The sequence below is a fragment of the Meleagris gallopavo genome, chromosome 5, assembly GCF_905368555.1.
Source record: "Meleagris gallopavo chromosome 5, MGAL_WU_HG_1.1, whole genome shotgun sequence".
Classification (NCBI taxonomy): domain Eukaryota; kingdom Metazoa; phylum Chordata; class Aves; order Galliformes; family Phasianidae; genus Meleagris; species Meleagris gallopavo.
This window is the reverse complement of record NC_139408.1, coordinates 21,346,724-21,363,595: the sequence shown is the minus strand read 5'-3', so window position 1 is coordinate 21,363,595 and position 16,872 is coordinate 21,346,724. Positions and strand designations below refer to the sequence as shown.

The following is a 16,872-nucleotide window of genomic DNA, read 5'->3' as shown; positions in this document are numbered from 1 at the left end:
TTTTACTTTTTTTTTTTTTGTCTTCAGTCAATTGCCCAATTTTTTCCATGGCACCAGCAGAGAAAAACTACCATTTAAGTGAGACAGCTCTATAAAAGCAACAGTAAATTGCTAAAAGAAAAAAAAGAAAAAAAAAAAAAAAAAAAGACTGGTACAAATTACTGGACGTTTTGAGGACAGAGAATCCACTCAGATACTCTGGGATGCAGACACAAAGATCTGCTGCCTTTTAACTGACCTGAGACCATAGACCAGTTTAGAAGGGTTGGTTAGGCTGTCACCACCCAAAAATATTTGACCAACCAGCTGAAATCCTCCATGTCTTTTTACACTTTGAGCAAAATGTATAGTACTGGTATTCTTTAAGAACAACCAAAAAACCACAGCAGCTTCACAACTCTGTACAAGGAAGATGTAACAAATCAGACACACTGCTAAGCTGAGATCAGCCCCAAAAGAAAGATTAAAATTCAAGTGACCTCTACAGTGCCACAGCCACCCTTTTGAAGAAAATTTCTCAGAGGAAATATGCTGTTATCTCTTGATGCTCACGCACCAGCACATAAACCGATAGAAAGATGCAGAAAGAAACTTCACGAACACACAAGACTGCAAAGAAGAAATAGAGAACAACAGACATTCCTATATCTTGTGATACCTACTGTGCAGCAGCAGATGTTGTCACTGCTAAGGCTATCCTCCTAACTCCCTAACATCCCTCTCACAGCAAGTCAGGAATGAAACAAAGACTACAGTGAAAAACATTTACTAGTAATTAAACGTTCCCAGAGATCTGGACGATGCAGTTTACAGGCACGTCCCAGCAGAGTTATGAAGTGAAGCATCCCCTCAGAGCTATTGTTCCAATATGATTTTCATTCACAGCATATCCACTGCGTTGGGCAATAAGATAAGTCTTAGTGGGGGTGAGACAAATAGGAGCAGATGTTTCCTGTTTCTTGCCTGACTTTCATTTGGTTTCTGTCATTGCTGCCTACCCAGCTTAGGAGAGGGGGTGAACTGTGATGCCTAACACTTGTCCTATTGTTTGAGGTTTGGCAAAATCTGAGAAATAAGGTTGCTCACAGTGGAATGGAAAAATGGCCCATCAAGTAGGCTAACCCTGTAACTGGCAGCAATGGGACATTTCAAAAAACCAGTTAAACCACCCTTATCTGGTAACAGACATTTTATCTGTGAAGCTGGAAAAGAGATTCTTTTCTCAGCCCAACTTGAGATCATCTTTAATATCAAAGGACAAGAGGCAATAGTCCAGGCAATTTTATTTCTAATTTTACTGAGCTTAGTTTTCTAATTCAAGTTAATTTCAGTGTTGAGAAATATTGCCAAGGCTTGTAAGAAAGGTAAGGGATCTCCAAAGCTCTATGTTTCAATGGCAGCCTGCAGCAATGGGTTCCTTAGTTAAATTACAAACTATGACCCAGCAATTTTTTTCCAGCAGTTTACAGTGTGCAATAATAGTACTTGCACATGCACATATCCCTGCACTTTAAAGCTGTAAGTGAGAATTTCTGAAAATTGAAGTGGTTTACAAATCAGTAATAAAACAGACTGTTTGCTGAAGAGAATTCAGACATTAAACCTTTACTTTATAGCTGCTGTTGCAACATATGACCGTGATGTAAAATTGTTACCTGGCTGCTCTGCTGAATAATGAAAAAACAAATATATAGTAAGATTGAGAGACACATTTCTTTCTCTATAATACAACTAGTTTTGACATAGAGTCCCAGTCTCTTGCATTGATGCAGCAGAAAACCTGAGATTTATGCAGAAAGGAAGGCTACAGCAAGTGGAGTTGTGTCCTGCAGGTCTCTGCATTAAAGACCATCCTGCTGTGTGCCTCAATTTGCATAAAAAAGTAAGAAAACGCTTTTTTAAACCACGTAACAAAATACTGATTTTTGTCGTTGACGTTGTAAAAAAAGATAAACATTTGTCCCACTAACCAGAAAAAAATGTTTGTTACGTAGGTACATAAGACCAAAATTAAGCAGAAGTCCACCAACCACCCAGAAAATAAGCTCCTCCCAAAAGAGCACCTACACATGTAGAGACAGTTGCTTCAGATGGATGGATGCTTACAGACCAGAGGGCCATAGCACATTCAATTGAAGAAGACAGTCACACCACAGAGAGAAATTCAGTTTTATTCTCCCAGGTGCACAGCCTCCTTTGTTGTTTGTTTGACATTTCTGGTAGGACTCATCAATAGATTCAATCCTCTATGAGCAACAAAGGAGGAGTTGTCCAGCTATCCACTACATCTTAGTGCAATATAAAAGGAGGACAGTGCACCAGAGTACATGAATTGCCATCTCCCTCAGATGTAACCCACTCTCTAGCTTTTTTTCTTTTCTTCCAGAGCCTTATATTCTTCTTAGTACCTCTTCTGCTGGTGTTTTCAGTGCTCAGGTTTGTCTCACAGCTGCCTTTACAAGCTGCCAATATTGGGAAAGCTCTTCAGCTTCTCAGGAAAGTCATCTTTATACAGAACAGGGTCAGCACGGTGCTCAACCACTTTCAGAGGCATGGTCCCAAAGACAGAGGCAAACTTGTTGATGCATTCAGATCTGGTAAAAGGGAAAGCAGTGTGATTAAGGACCGCAACAACCAGGCTGGTTACCAGCTCCCACACCAACATAACTTGTAGAAAAACAACTCGGTAACCTTCCCTCATGTTTTTAGAAGTATTTTAGCCATGCTGGCTATCAGTAAATAAAAAGAGAGCCTCATCGCAAAGAGAACTGAAGAGAAGTTGGTGTTCTTTGATTTATCCATTTAATCACAGAGAAGAGCAAGGGGATGCCGGCAGCAGCACATGTGCACATGGAGGTCAAAGCTTCCCCTTTCCCTCCCCCTAGAATTCCAGTCATTCTTCAAGCAATGTACATGCTGTAAACCAGAACAGATTAACTGCCAACATGTCTCTTAAAGGGCCACTATTGGGTTGGTTTGGCTCATAACGAGGGTTTTGCAAAAAAAACAAGCCTCCCTGTAAATGGATTTCTACAAAAAATCTCTTTTTTTTTTTTCTTCAGACTTCTTCAGAAGCTTCCCAGAAAATAAGCATGCTTCATTCTGTATGTGGCACTGATTATACTGTAACTCAAAGGTAAAGCTGAATAAAAACTAAAACAAAATCAACTAGCTTATTTCCCTTGTCTAAATAATGACACTGAGCAGTGAGGCATCACATTAGCACAAAGGAGATCAGATCGCTGACGATACTTCCACTTTTAACAATTTCAGGTGTCAGTAATGCTGTGAAAGGGAGCAGCCATGTGCTCCAAAAGCCAAGCAAACAGATGTTTAACCTTACGGTGCTCCTTTAGCACTTTCACTGAAAGACATGCTACCTGTGGCAGCAAGGCAAGGAAAACGTGGCTAATCTCACCTCAGTCGGTGCTCGGCTAGCATTATCTGCCTACTTCATAATGCAGCTCTTAAAATTTTCAGACGCTGAGAACCATGATGACAGTCCCCAAGATGTAATACTACAAGAACATTTCTACTGCCATTCGGAAACAAAGAGAAAGGAGTGCTCTGACTCAGCTGGAGAGGCTGCTGTGCTGCAGGCAGTCCTGGAGCAGGCCTCTCTCTCTGGAACCACTGCTTTCCCTTCCCGACCCCTTCGGAGGGTTAGGGGGTCACGATGGCTCCGAGATCACTTTCCCGAACAGACCCAGTCAATCACACCAACTGAGTGTGACAGTTTTGTGATGGAGACTGCTCAACACTGATCCAACCACTCTTTTGAAGTAGATTGGGACAGCAAAAATGCTTTTCCAAATTAATTCCTCTGCCTCTCAGCCATTCCATGGCTCTCTTCTTAGCTAGAGTAAATGACTGAAAAACACAAAGTTCAAGTTGTTGAAGAGCCACATCTCCACACAGCTAATTTTAATCTCCTCCTTGGCCTGAGGAGAGTCAGAAAATGACGTAATGGGTGACAAATGAATAAAACACAACAAACAAATACAGATATTTCCCTTTCTTCTATCTTCTCATGTCCTCACACTTCTTCCTCCTACTCTACCTCTGGGTTCAAATCCTTGTGCTAGGAAATAACCAAAAAGGAGTTCAGAGAGGAAGAGGAATCCATGCAGTGGCAAACTGCAGTCAAAGCTGTTTCATAACAGGAAAGCCCAGACTTCACAGGCTAGGAGGTAGATGTGCATATGAGAAGCCTGCACAGCTGCTGTGCCTCACTGGTTTCTGGAATACAAGGCCTCTTACTTCTACTCCACTGGTTCAAATCTGCCTCTGCCAAGAATGACTGAAAGACATTGTAATGTAACAGCTGCTTGGTGGCCTGTGTGAAATGAATTAGTTATCTCAGCCTGCTGCCAGGTTGGCAGGTGTCCACATCACAGCCAACACTGTCACAGGCGGAACTAAGCAGCATCCTCTGAGCAGAACATAAAACCAATTAGACAGTGGAGATCCAACTGTTCTCTTCTCCCAGAGGTCACACAACTACACTGAATTTGAGGTCTTGGAGAAATACCAAGATGGACACCCTCTACAGCCAAAATCATTTCATGGTAAGACCAGGCATACCAGTACAACATCTTTCACCAATGAGAAATCACCACTTGGTTGTTAAAGAAATGTTAAAATGAAAAAATGGCAAAATAACTACATTCTAATCAGAAAAGTTAGTCCTCAAGGAACATCGAACTCAAATACTAGAAGCAGTTTTTTGGGTGGAAGAAACGTCACACACAAACCACAACATGTGTTTGAAGAAAAGTTGCCTCTTTCAAAAAAAATTCATCTCCTTCACTGAACTAAACCACTTGAATGCTCAAGTATTTGCCACTTTCAGATAATATAAAACAGAAAGGACATCTAGCACATTAAACATTCAGAAACAGGAAGCCAAAAAAACATAACATGTTGTCTTATATGGAGGGTAGGTGTTTTTCTTGGCTGTGTTGTTAGCTCTGCAAATTCATACTAACAGAGGCATCTTTTCTTCCCACAATTATTCATTTTTCCCTTGCTCCGCTGACAAGGTGCAGTTGCACTCAACAAGGAATTAAGTTAGTGCGAACCAAGAAACTGGGAGCCCTGTTGTCCCTGTCAGACTGGATCTACTTCGTACCTGTTAAGGTCTCCCAGCTTCCTCAACTTTGCAACTCAAATATTTTTGGTGAGGGTAACTCCGCACCCACACTCTTTGGTCAACTACTATCTGCTCAGTTTGCCTCTTGAGGGAAAACTGTACTATTCTGACTTCAATAAATAGAACACCACAGTCATCTCTGCTGCAGAAGCAGCTCAACTCTTTGCTACATTTACTGTACATACAGTCACCATCCACGCTGCATTTTATAAAGTTCTTAATTTTTCTGAAAACCAGGTGCAAAGATGCTAAATGCAGAAAACTTGTTGCTATTTAAATAGCACCTGTACGTACAGAGATTAAAAGATCTTTCTAAAGCTTCTTCGATCTGATGTAGAGGCCAACCTAGGGCAAGAAGGTGATTCTTTGTTCAAAGCTTTCTTTAGCTAAAGTATTTTAATGATGGAGCTCAATAACCCTGTGGTCTGAAGTCTTTTATTTACTGAAGAGAAATTACATAGTGGGAAGAATAGCTGTGTTGCCTTTCCCGTGATTCACTGTAAACAGCCATCTTTATTAGTGAAAAAAATAATAATAATAATTAAAAAAAGAGAAAGCTCATCTGTTGTCATCTTTCCTTTGTCTCTGCTGAGAGTGACAGAGCACTCAACAGAAACGACCTTCCTGGACAGACCTCCACAACTGAAACCTCAGCCCTTTCTTCACTTACAAAACAATCACCAGCTGCTTGCTGTGCATCTCTGTGCTATTTCAGAAACAAAAACCCATTTGTTTCACAAACAGCAGAATGATCCCTGGATATCAGGGCAAGTAACTAGCTCAGGCTACTCACAATCTGCGAATGATAATAAATAAGAGCCAGGCATTTGGAGAAGCTGCAAGTGAAGGTGAATACGGCTCTTTGCCTGATACTCCAGGCATTGTTCTGGGTATCCAACATTGCAATGTACCAAGTTACTGTTTCATAATATGACAAGTATTCCCTGACGCATATACCTTTTCCATTTACTCTCTCAACTAATAGCAGAAATAACATATCTATATGAAGATTACTCAGGAAATTAGCTATTAGGAAAATTTGCTCTAGAAGTCACTATCATTTTTATGCACTTTAAATGAATAGTTAGTGTAGAAGAACAAAAAAAAAAGAAGAAAAGAAAGAAAGAAAGAAAGAAAGAAAGAAAGAAAAAAGAAGAAAAGAAAGAAAGAAAGAAAAGAAAGAAAGAAAGAAAGAAGAGAAGAAAGAAAGAAAGAAGAAGAAGAAGAAAGAAAGAAAAGAAGGAAAGAAAGAAGAAAGAAAGAAAGAAGAAGAAGGAAAGAAGGAAGGAAAGAAAGAAAGAAGAGAAGAAAGAAGAAGAAGAAGAAAGGAAGAAGAAGAAGGAAAGGAAAGAAGAAAGAAAGAAAGAAAGAAAGAAGAAAGAAAAGAAGAAAGAAAGAAAGAAAGAAGAAGAAGAAAGAAGGAAAGAAGAAAGAAAGAAAGAAGGAAAGAAGAAAGAAGAAAGAAAGAAAAGAAAGAAGAAAGAAAGGAAAGAAAGAAAGAAAGAAGAAAGAAGAAAGAAGAAAAGAAAGAAAGAAGAAGAAGAAAGAAAGAAAGAAAAAGAAAGAAAGAAAGAAAGAAGAAAGAAAGAAAGAAAGAAAGAAAGAAAGAAAGAAAGAAAGAAAGAAGAAGAAAGAAGAGAAAGAAGAAAGAAGAAAGAAGAAAGAAGAAAGAAGAAGAAAGAAAGAAAAAGAAAGAAGAAAGAAAGAAAGAAAGAAAAGAAAGAAAGAAGAAGAAAGAAAGAAGAAGAAGAAAGAAGAAGGAAAGAAAGAAAGAAAGAAAGAAAGAAAAGAAAAAAGAAAGAAAAAGAAAAGAAAGAAAGAAGGAAAGAGAAAAGAAAGAAGAAGAAAGAAAGAAAGAAAGAAAGAAAGAAGAAGAAGAAAGAAGAAGAAGAAAGAAGAAAGAAAGAAAAAGAAAGAAAGAAAGAAGAAGAAAGAGAAGAGAAAAAGAAAAGAAAGAAAAAGAAAGAAAAGAAAGAAAAGAAAGAAAAAAAGAAAGAAAGAAGGTAGGAAGGAAGGAAGGAAGGAAGGAAGAAAGAAAGAAAAGAAAGAAAGAAAGAAAGAAAGAAAGAAAGAAAGAAAGAAAGAAAGAAAGAAAGAAAAGAAAGAAAGAAGGAAGGAAGGAAGAGAAAGAAAGAAAGAAGAAAGAAAGAAGGAAAGAAGGAAAGAAGGAAAGAAGGAAAGAAAGAAAGAAAGAAAGAAAGAAAGAAAGAAAGAAAGAAAGAAAGAAAGAAAGAAAAGAAAGAAAGAAAAAGAAAGAAAGAAGAAAAGAAAGAAAGAAAGAAAGAAAACATTTCAAATTTTCAAATAACTTCCACAAGTTGAAGGCAGGTAAAAATAGCAATGTAGGATGAAAAGCTGCTAGGTATAGCATGTACTCTTGGAATTTATAATTTTCACAACAAAGCATGAATACATAAACCGTATACCACCAGCTTTTCTCCTGCACCTAGACTCCATGGCAGTATTTGCACCTTTGAAAGGACAAATAAAACATGTGGATGTGCAGTCAGTATAACATTTCAGCTACATCTCAGTTACTGTCACTGTCAGAAACTACAGTGGAGAAGCAATGCAAGGGTTTCAACATGTTCTGGATAAACTGTCAAAGATACTTTACTTTGAGAACACAAGAATTGCTGGAGACATGGAAAAATGACCTTTACCCTGCATCATAATGCACTCTGAGGAAAGATCGCTTTTTCATCTTCTGTTTTTATAGTGCTAACCTTAATGAGAACCTACTTCATGACTGAAATTCCTACACACTGTTGTAATGCTAATAGCATGAAAGCTTACCTGGGTTCTGGGAGTCTATTCTGCAAGCCAGCACAGAACAGCTAGATAGATGACATCCTCCTGTTCTTCTTTCAGCTAACATTTAAGAGCCTGCAGCTCCTTTCTAAAGGAGTTCACTGCAGAATAATTTTTATTACCTTCTTGGGTACTTTTTACAACTGACTTCTAGATATATATATATATATATATATATTAAGCTAGCCTTATTATACATCCAGCCCAAGTATCTAGGCACTAACTGTGGTAGTTACACTCGTCAATGCCTGGCATCATGCTTGGTTATTAACCAGCCAAACTATGTTTGTACTTGTGTGCACTGTGCAATGTGTGTTTACACATTAAACAGATGCATGCATATACTCTTCTTACAGATAAGCCTCCAGCCTACTAACCAGTTTTACATTAGTTCACTGGACACATTTCAGTATATATCAATTCTATATCCATGACAAGTGCAATAAACTACTTGTTTCACAAAGAGCAGGATGGTCCCTGGATATCAGCACAAGCAACTAGCTCAGGCTACCTGCTCACAATTCCCTCAGCAATCCAGCAGGCTGCATGAAATTTTTCCCCAAAGCCTGTGAAGGAGATGCTACAGGCTAAGAAGCCTGAGGGGAAAAGCCTTTGTCAGGTGCTGGTTAATTTTACCTAATAATAATTAATGTACATCTATTCTCAGCTCTTTTCAAACCACAGCTCAAAGAGCTTCGTGAAAGTGAGCAATGTTTTCCTTATTTCAAGTATTTAGTAGCCAATGTAGAGGGAAGCTTAGTGCTTGGCAATGGGTAGGAAGCCATTTTACTATAAAGAGAGAAATGGAACTCTTACAGTTATCCAGCTTACAGTATTTCACTAAGCATTCGCTGCCTTTGCAAACACATACTTCATTTCAAAATAAAATTCTCACAAAATATAATATTACTGCCACTGTTAGAAAATGCCACATGCAGTTGTGCAGACAAATGCCTTTCGTTAATGGAAACAATGCAATTCAGAAAGATAATGTACAAACAACAATGCAAACAACATTATTAGCAATTTATATCCTTGTTAGTCAATCATTCTTCAGGAAGCAAACAAACTGGCTGGATTGAAAAAAAAAAATCTCATATTCATTACTGTTCCAGTTACACTCCCTGATAAAATAGAAACGTGACATTACTGAAAACACTGCAAACAACCTGTATTTCATATACAACCAATACACTTTACAGCAAATCTGCTAAAAATAGTACCCTTTCTAAGTTTCTTTTTGCAGTACTCCACTTTTCAGTGCCCCATTATCCACTGTAGGAATGACTTATGTTGATCAAATCCAGGAGACATTCTTTCAAAATTAGTATTTTACAGAAATACAATCAGCGAGTGCTTTTGATCCTAATTTAATGGAACTTTGGATAAGATTCTAGCAATCAGAGGAATAAAGAGTGGTCACTCACCTTTCCACCATGTGTGTCTGGTCCAGTGATAACCCATCGATTGCTGTGCATTCTGGACATTTGAACTTCTTTCGTGGGGTCACCTGCATAAAGGCATGCCAGATACCATCAAATATCAACAGAAGGGACATTAATCTCCTTGCACAGAGAGCAGTGCAATACTTCTGAACATGCCTGCAGTGTAAACTGAGCTGTCTCTTAAGGGGGGGGAGAGGGGGGGGAGAGATTAAAAAGAAAAAAAAGAAAAAAAGAAAAAAAAGAAAAAAAAAAAAGAGCCACTCCATTCCCCCATTCAGCTCCATCTGGCCTGGCTGACTGCAAAATTCACAGGGGCCCAATAAAAACGGCTTGGAGGGGTTTTTCCTTCTGTAACTGAAAAGAAGTGGCGATGACAAGCTCCTTAATTCCTGTTTAATGACTGTTTTCTCACTGCCAAGGTCCCTGTATAAACACCATTTGTTCTTGCAGCCATAACAGCGATGAAATATAGCTTCCCATACTTCACCGTAACGTTAATCCAACAGACGCTCTTTTGCTCACTCCAGTTAATAGCTGACTGGCAAACTCTGCAAGGCTCTCCGAATCGCGCAGAGGTGCCAAATTACTCTGCTGTGCCCTCATACAGCTCAAAAACTTTTTTCAGCAAAAACGCACACTTTATCTTCTAAAGACTTTTCTAGGAAACGCAGCCACCAGTCCCAGTAAATGATGATGGACAGAAGGGAAAGCAGACCCTGCTAATTGAAGTAACGCCTGGTGGCCTCTAAATCTCATTCCAGGTTGACACACTTTGAAATGAATGTACAGAGTGAATGTCCAGACTTGAAAACGTGTCGAAACATGTCAGGAAATTAATTCAGGGATAAAAAGTTCATTTAAAGCTGATCTTGCAATTAACATTCTTGCAATTAACATTCCTATAAATCAGCTGTTGCTAGACCAGGACAGAGAGCTGTGGACAGTTGGCTATTTTTTTCCTTTAGTGACCTCAAATAGTTAAATTGCACGCATGTTGATTGGTGTATATATATATATGGCTATCATTTAAATTACCTTCTTCATACCTCATCTGGTTGTTCAAAATAACCACCAGAAGCAAATGGTAAAAAACAATTTTATGTTTCCAGTTAGCATAAATTTTTTACTAAAAACAGCCTTTCCTACTATGGAAGTAGAATGAGGAACCATACCATGGGAAAAGGGAGAAGAAGATTGAGTAATATATTCAAATTTCCTAAATAAACTAAGAATCACAGAAACTTTTGAGTTGGAAGGGACATTTAAAGGTCATCTAGTGCAACTCCTCTGGAATGAACACTACAGCTAGATTAAGGTGCTCAGAGCCCTGTCCAGCCTAACCTTGAACGTCTCCAAGGATGGAGCTTCCATCACCTCCCTAGGCAAGCTGTTCCAGTGCCTCACCACCCTTATCCAGTCCAATCTAAATCTCCCCTCATTTAGTTTGGAGCCATTTCTCCTTGTCCTACCACAACCTGCTAAAGAGTTTGTCCCCTTTCTTCTTACAGCCCCCCTTTAGATACTGAAAGGCCACTATCAGGTCTCCCCAGAGCCTTCTCTTCTCCAGGCTGAACAGCCTCAGCTCTCTCAGCTTGTCCATGCAGGGGAGGTGTTCTATCCCTTGGATCATTTTTTCTGGATATGCCCTAACAGATCCTCAGTATGTACTGAGCGCTCCCCATCTGGACACAGTACTCCAGGTGAGGTCTCACCAGCACAGAGCAGAAATGCAGTATCACCTCTCTCACCCCGCCCATCACACTTCTTTTGATGTAGCCCAGGATATCGCTGGCTTTCTGGGCTGCAAGGGTACATTGCTAGCTCACGTCCAGCTCACCATCTACCAATACCCCCAAGTCCTTTTCAGCAGAACTATGCTCTATCCTTACATCTCCCAGCCTGTACTGATAGTGGGGATTGCCTTGACTCAGGTGCAAGATTCTGCACTTGCATTTATTGAACCTCATGAAGTTCACTTGGACCCACAGCTCCATCCTGTCTAGGTCTCTCTGAATGGCATTCTGTTCCTCGAGTGTGTTGTACCACGCAGCTTGGCATCATCCAAGGTGCACTTGATCCCACCGTCGATGTCAATTGATGAAGATGTTGAAGAGTACTGGTTCCAGTACAGATCCCTGAGGGACACCACTTGTCAGTGATCTTCATCCAGACATTGAGCCATAGACCACCATTCTCTGGGAATGATCTCACAATCAGTTCCTCATCCATCAAACAGCCCACCCATCAAATCCATATCTTTCTAAGTTGGAGAGAAGGATGTTATGAGAGACCAGTTGAAAAAACAGAAAAGAGTTCTGCATCTCAGCTCATTTCCATGAGTGCCTGAGCTCAAGAGCCTCAGCCTCTTTGTTCTACTGTGAAGGCTGCTGCTTTTTTTTAATAATCAATCTCAAAGATTTAGGTTAGATATAGAGAAAAAATCTTTTACAGTGAGGGTGGTGAGGCACAGGAACAGGTTGCCTAGTGATGTGGTTGATGCCCCGTCCCTGGAGACTTTCAAGGCGAGGCTGATAAGGCCCTGGGCAACCTGATCCAGCTGTGGTGTCCCTGATCACTGCAGGGGAGTTGGACTAGATGGCCTTCAGAGGATTCTTTCAACTCTAAGGATACCAGGAAGGACCATGTCAAGGGCCTTACTGAAGTTCAGGCTCCTCTCTTGTCCACTGACACAGTTAACACCATCATAAAAAGCATTAAGTCTGGTCAGGCAGAACCTACCCTTGATGCAGCTATGCTGGTTATCCCATATCACCTTCCTCTCTTCTGTTTGTCTAGCATAGCTTCCAGGAGGATCTTCTCCATAATCTTCCATGGTCTTCATTTACATGAATACGTACATGCTTTTGAACTCTGTAAAGTTAAACTGTGGAAAAGTCTTACCTTAATGACTGATTTGCCAGTGACATTTGCCACTAGGAAATTCATGGCGATATCTTCACAGTTCATATGGGCATCCACCCAATTCTTGATATCTCCAGGCATTTTGTAGGTGTAAAGATAGTTGAAATACTGCAGGACAGATGGAAAAGGAGAGAAGATAATTTTAAATACAGATGCAGTAACTATGAGACACTAAATCTTTCAGTCACTTGTACAGCAGGCAGCTAAGGATGGATTATGGACAAACTGTGATACTAACTTCAGCCAAGGACTGCTCTAGCAGATGAGAAACATTTTTGGATGCTTAGGTGCATAATTATTCCATTCCTGAGCAGCAAACTGATCTCTTTACAATTAATTTGTGGGGGGGGGGGGGGGAAGGAAAAGGGGGCGGGGAGGGAGGAGGTAGGGAGGTGGTTGTATATGTGTGTTTTCTTTCCTTAAATTCCTAGTTACAAAGCTACATTCATTGCAAAATATGTTATGCTCTTACTGGTCAGGCAAACCAACAAGAGTTCTTCTGTATCTTTCTGAAAGTAACGGTTTTATTTCACAGGCAGAAACAAATCAGTTGTTTCCATAGAAAGAGGAGTCCTCTCAGGAAAAGATGGCAACTGGTTTTCTGTTTGTTCCAGAACGCTATTAAGGCACCACAAGACACCAAGACATAGAATACAGCTCTTAAGGAGTGGTTCACGTTGTATATCACAAGCTGCATGTTACAGATACCTTGTGATAAAACGCTGCCCCAGTAAGCACCATTGAGACTTCGTTGGTCCATTCAGATTCATATTTCCATTTGTTCATCTCATGGTCCCAAAGATGCAGTCGACCTGGATATCCAACCAACCTATCTGGGAACTCACGCCAAACCTAAAGAGAACAAGAACACTGTAGTAAATTTTCTTGCGTAGCAAATATGAATGTCCAGATAAAACGTCTACTTTTGGGAGGGTGCCAGTACAGTGGGGCAAAGACCATTTCAAATCTCATAAGTCCTAATTCTTGAAATCAGAAGATGACTGGAAAAAGTACAAAAATCCCTGAACTTGCTCTGGAAGGACCCAGCACTTCAGAGCCGTATTTCAGAGCAAACAACCACTAAGCCATACTGACTTTCTTCTTGTAGAGAGATACAACCAATTATTCAAAAAGCTTTTCACACTAATTAAAACCAAGCACGACTAAAATGGAACTTCTGATGTTAAAATCAGTAGATACGGCTGCAGTCTAACTACTTTCACAGCTGGCTTTGGATCTAACCAACCTGCTTCCTTTGATAGCAGTAGGCTTAAAATCAACTTATGTTTTAATATTTCTGGTGTTCTTTAACGGGTACTTGGATGGATCTACTGCTACATGGAGGGCCTCTTTGCCCCTGACTTGTTCCAAACAGCTGGATACAATCAAGATACCATCCTTGTCACTTCATACGTTATTTTGTAGCTGACTACAGGATCAAACGCAGTAGACAAGAACAAGGAGAAGGGCATCATTAATGCAACCTCAGTTCTCCACACTTCTGGCCACATTAAATAATGGATAATTTTTGCATAAGGAAAAAAGAGAGAAAGGGTTATAATTATTAAGAGGAGTCTGAATGCTGATTGCTTGCTAAGTACACTGTATGCCTTTTTAATAATCAATAGTGAAGTCAGTATTTATCTGCATTATTTGCAGACAAATTATTCAAAACAAGTCCTTTATTTTGATCCAAAGAACTGCTAGATTTGTTGGAAAAATGTGTCTTGACTCTTCAACACGCAGTGTTAAGCCACAAGAGTTTCTGTTTCAGATTGGTAATGCGTAAGTAAACAAACACGTATCCAAATTTCACTGAGTATGCCAGATCAACAACATCAATTCCCAAGAGTCACTTTACATGCAACTTTTTTTTCTCTGAACAAAACACCAAGAAACCCTACAGTTGAGTTTGTGGTAGAGAAAGTGTCATCTGGAATTCCACAATACTGCAAACCTAACTTTGCCAGCACAGTTCACTGAGGGCACTTGCCATGTGCCAGTATGTTTCAGCTGGGAGTCTGGATTGTAAAGGACTCTGTGCAAGCGTATCCAGTCAAAGCAATATAATAATCAGCATTAATTTACTGCTTCTGTATCTATGTTTCTGTGACTCTGCACTAATATATACCTTTTCATCTACACATCTCAACACATTTTTATTGCTGTCAGTTAATATAGCTTCGGAATCCCATGATGAGAGAGGTTATTATTTCAAACATACAGATGAGGAAACCTGCCAAAAATCGCATGGGAAACAAGAATGGGAACCAGATCTTCTGACTCTCTGTCTTGTACTTTAACCAGAAATCAATCTTTCTAGACAGTTCTAGGGCACAGGTACTGGGACAGTATTTAGATAGGACAACCATCTAACAGATGGCTCTTAAAAGCAGAGACGATCTGGAACTCAAGAAACAGGATTCACAGGACGCTGTTATGAATTGTTGCCACCAACTAATCATAAACGAAGAAACGATAATAAAAAAGAAATCCAGAGAAGACAGTGAGGACTTGAGATATCTATTGTGACAAGACACGACACTAACAAAGAGCAAAAAGACAAAGGTATAGCCACTCTCCGTTTCAAGATTTTACTCCTTACTCTCTAGGTCTAAAAATGTAACGGTTATATTTTGCTGGTTTTATTATTATTGATTTACTATTAAGACCCTAATTTCACAGCTGTTAGAAGGCACCACCACCAAAGCTACTGAGGATCAGCAAAGAAGTTGACAGAACACTACAGATCTGTACCACACCGGGCTAAGAATCCTCGTAAAGAGAACGACACGCATATTAAATGCAGCTGAAGGAAAGATTAAACTCAGCTACTGCTCCCCAAGGGACTTCAGTGCCTTCACAACACTCAACAGCAGATTCATATTCTTTCCAGTTTTAGCTCTCAGTGTCATCTCAAAGAGTCCAAACAACATAAAATAAAAGCCAATAAAATGCATGTTACTAATACAGATTCCTTTGTATCACCATAAAGCTCAACATTACCCCGGCTCTGGCCTCTGAAAATTGTCAGTTTGATGCACTTAAAAATAACTTAGTTGTATTAAACAAAGATTCCTTTTAAAAGTAATGCTATCTAAGTCAGTGGAAAAGCTTGGCTTCTTCTTAATGCTCATCACTGGCTCATTCAAAGCTAACTCTGGGAAAGGCTCCAAATAGCTGCATCCAGCTCACTGCCCAAACCCATACAAATGTTTTGTGCCAAAATTATTATGTACGGCTACTGCTTATAAGAAAGCTTTCAGAATAGGAAAAGTGGTAAATTTTCTTATACTACTCCCTTTTTTGCAGTCAGTTTTCTTGTTTGATGGTTGCCTATAAATTTTTAGTCTGTTAGGAATACATTCCATCGCAGACAGTGATCTTATTAGCTTTCACAGGCTAAAGAAGGATGGCTTGAGTTAATACTGCTAAGGGACACAGCCAGGGAAGAACATATTGCCAAGTGAAGAGGAGGTATGCTTCTTTGCAGACAGTGCTATTCCAAAGACTCTGCTACACAACAGCAAAATTAAATATTTTTGGATGAACCATCTCCCAGATTAAAAACAAAAAACAAAAAACAAACAAACAAACAAAAACCTAATTGAAATTCTTAAATTTTCTAGTTGTATAAACTGAATGCAGCCACTGTTTCCAACGCTACCCAGCAACACTGTAAGAATGGAACACTGGCTATCCTCCACAGTTTAAAGAAAAATTGAGCTCTGAGACAGATAAGATCATTGAACGGTTTTAAACTAAAAGAGGGGTGATCCAGGTTAGATGTCAGGGGAAATTTTTACTCAGAGGGAGGTGAGGCCCTGGCTCTGCTGCCCAGAGAGCTGTGAGTGCCCCATTCCTGGAGGTGCTTTAGGCCAGGTTGGATGCAGCCCTAGGCAGCCTTAGTGGTTGGCAAACTTTCCCATGGCAGGGGTTGGAACTGGATGATCTTTGAGGTCCATTCAATGATTCTACTTGCAGTAGGCAAAAAGTTTCCAACAACAACAACAACAACAAAAACAGAAATGTAGTAATGCACTAAACTATTTTGTCTACAATGAAAATGCACTCAACAATCCCAATTACGATTTTTTTTTAAATATTGTTTTAATAAGAATACTTTGTAAGGATACCTAACAGTAACTTTGTAACTACCTAATAAGATATCTTCATGAACTTCGTACTTGGAAGCCATTATCCCCTTTTTCAGATTGACAGAAATGCTAGCAATCTGCCCTCGGGCCAGCTGAGGCTCAGAGGTGGGAATACTAGAATGCATGCTCTCAGTTTTTCATTCAAACACCAAACACATTAGGAGCAGCCAACAATTCTGCTTTAATTTTTTAGGATTACAATATTTTACATACTTGCTCCTTTTCTTGGCTCTCTGATACTCTCTCTGTGAAAAACAAAGATTGGTAATTATGAAAAATGATCCAGCCCCAGCAGATTATTTCCAGTGCCTCAAGCCATGTCTGTGATTTCACTATGTAACATACAGAAGTAGCCTTTTTTCATAAGTCAGAACGTCCCGAGTAT

At 39.6% G+C, this 16,872-nt stretch overlaps 1 protein-coding gene across 2 annotated transcripts in view; it reads right to left on the bottom strand.

Moving 5' to 3' along the window:
• The window catches only part of EXT2 (exostosin glycosyltransferase 2), a 74,889-nt gene continuing 58,017 nt past the window's right edge, over positions 1–16,872 (bottom strand). For both annotated transcript variants that reach the window (XM_085224603.1, XM_085224602.1), the window contains exons 11-14: positions 13,039–13,182; positions 12,310–12,438; positions 9,391–9,473; positions 1–2,594 (exon numbers count right to left, since the gene is read on the bottom strand). In XM_085224603.1, the coding sequence (XP_085080729.1) occupies positions 2,456–2,594; positions 9,391–9,473; positions 12,310–12,438; positions 13,039–13,182 (495 nt within the window). In that variant the 3' untranslated portion in view covers positions 1–2,455. The remainder of the gene's footprint in view (positions 2,595–9,390; positions 9,474–12,309; positions 12,439–13,038; positions 13,183–16,872) is intronic.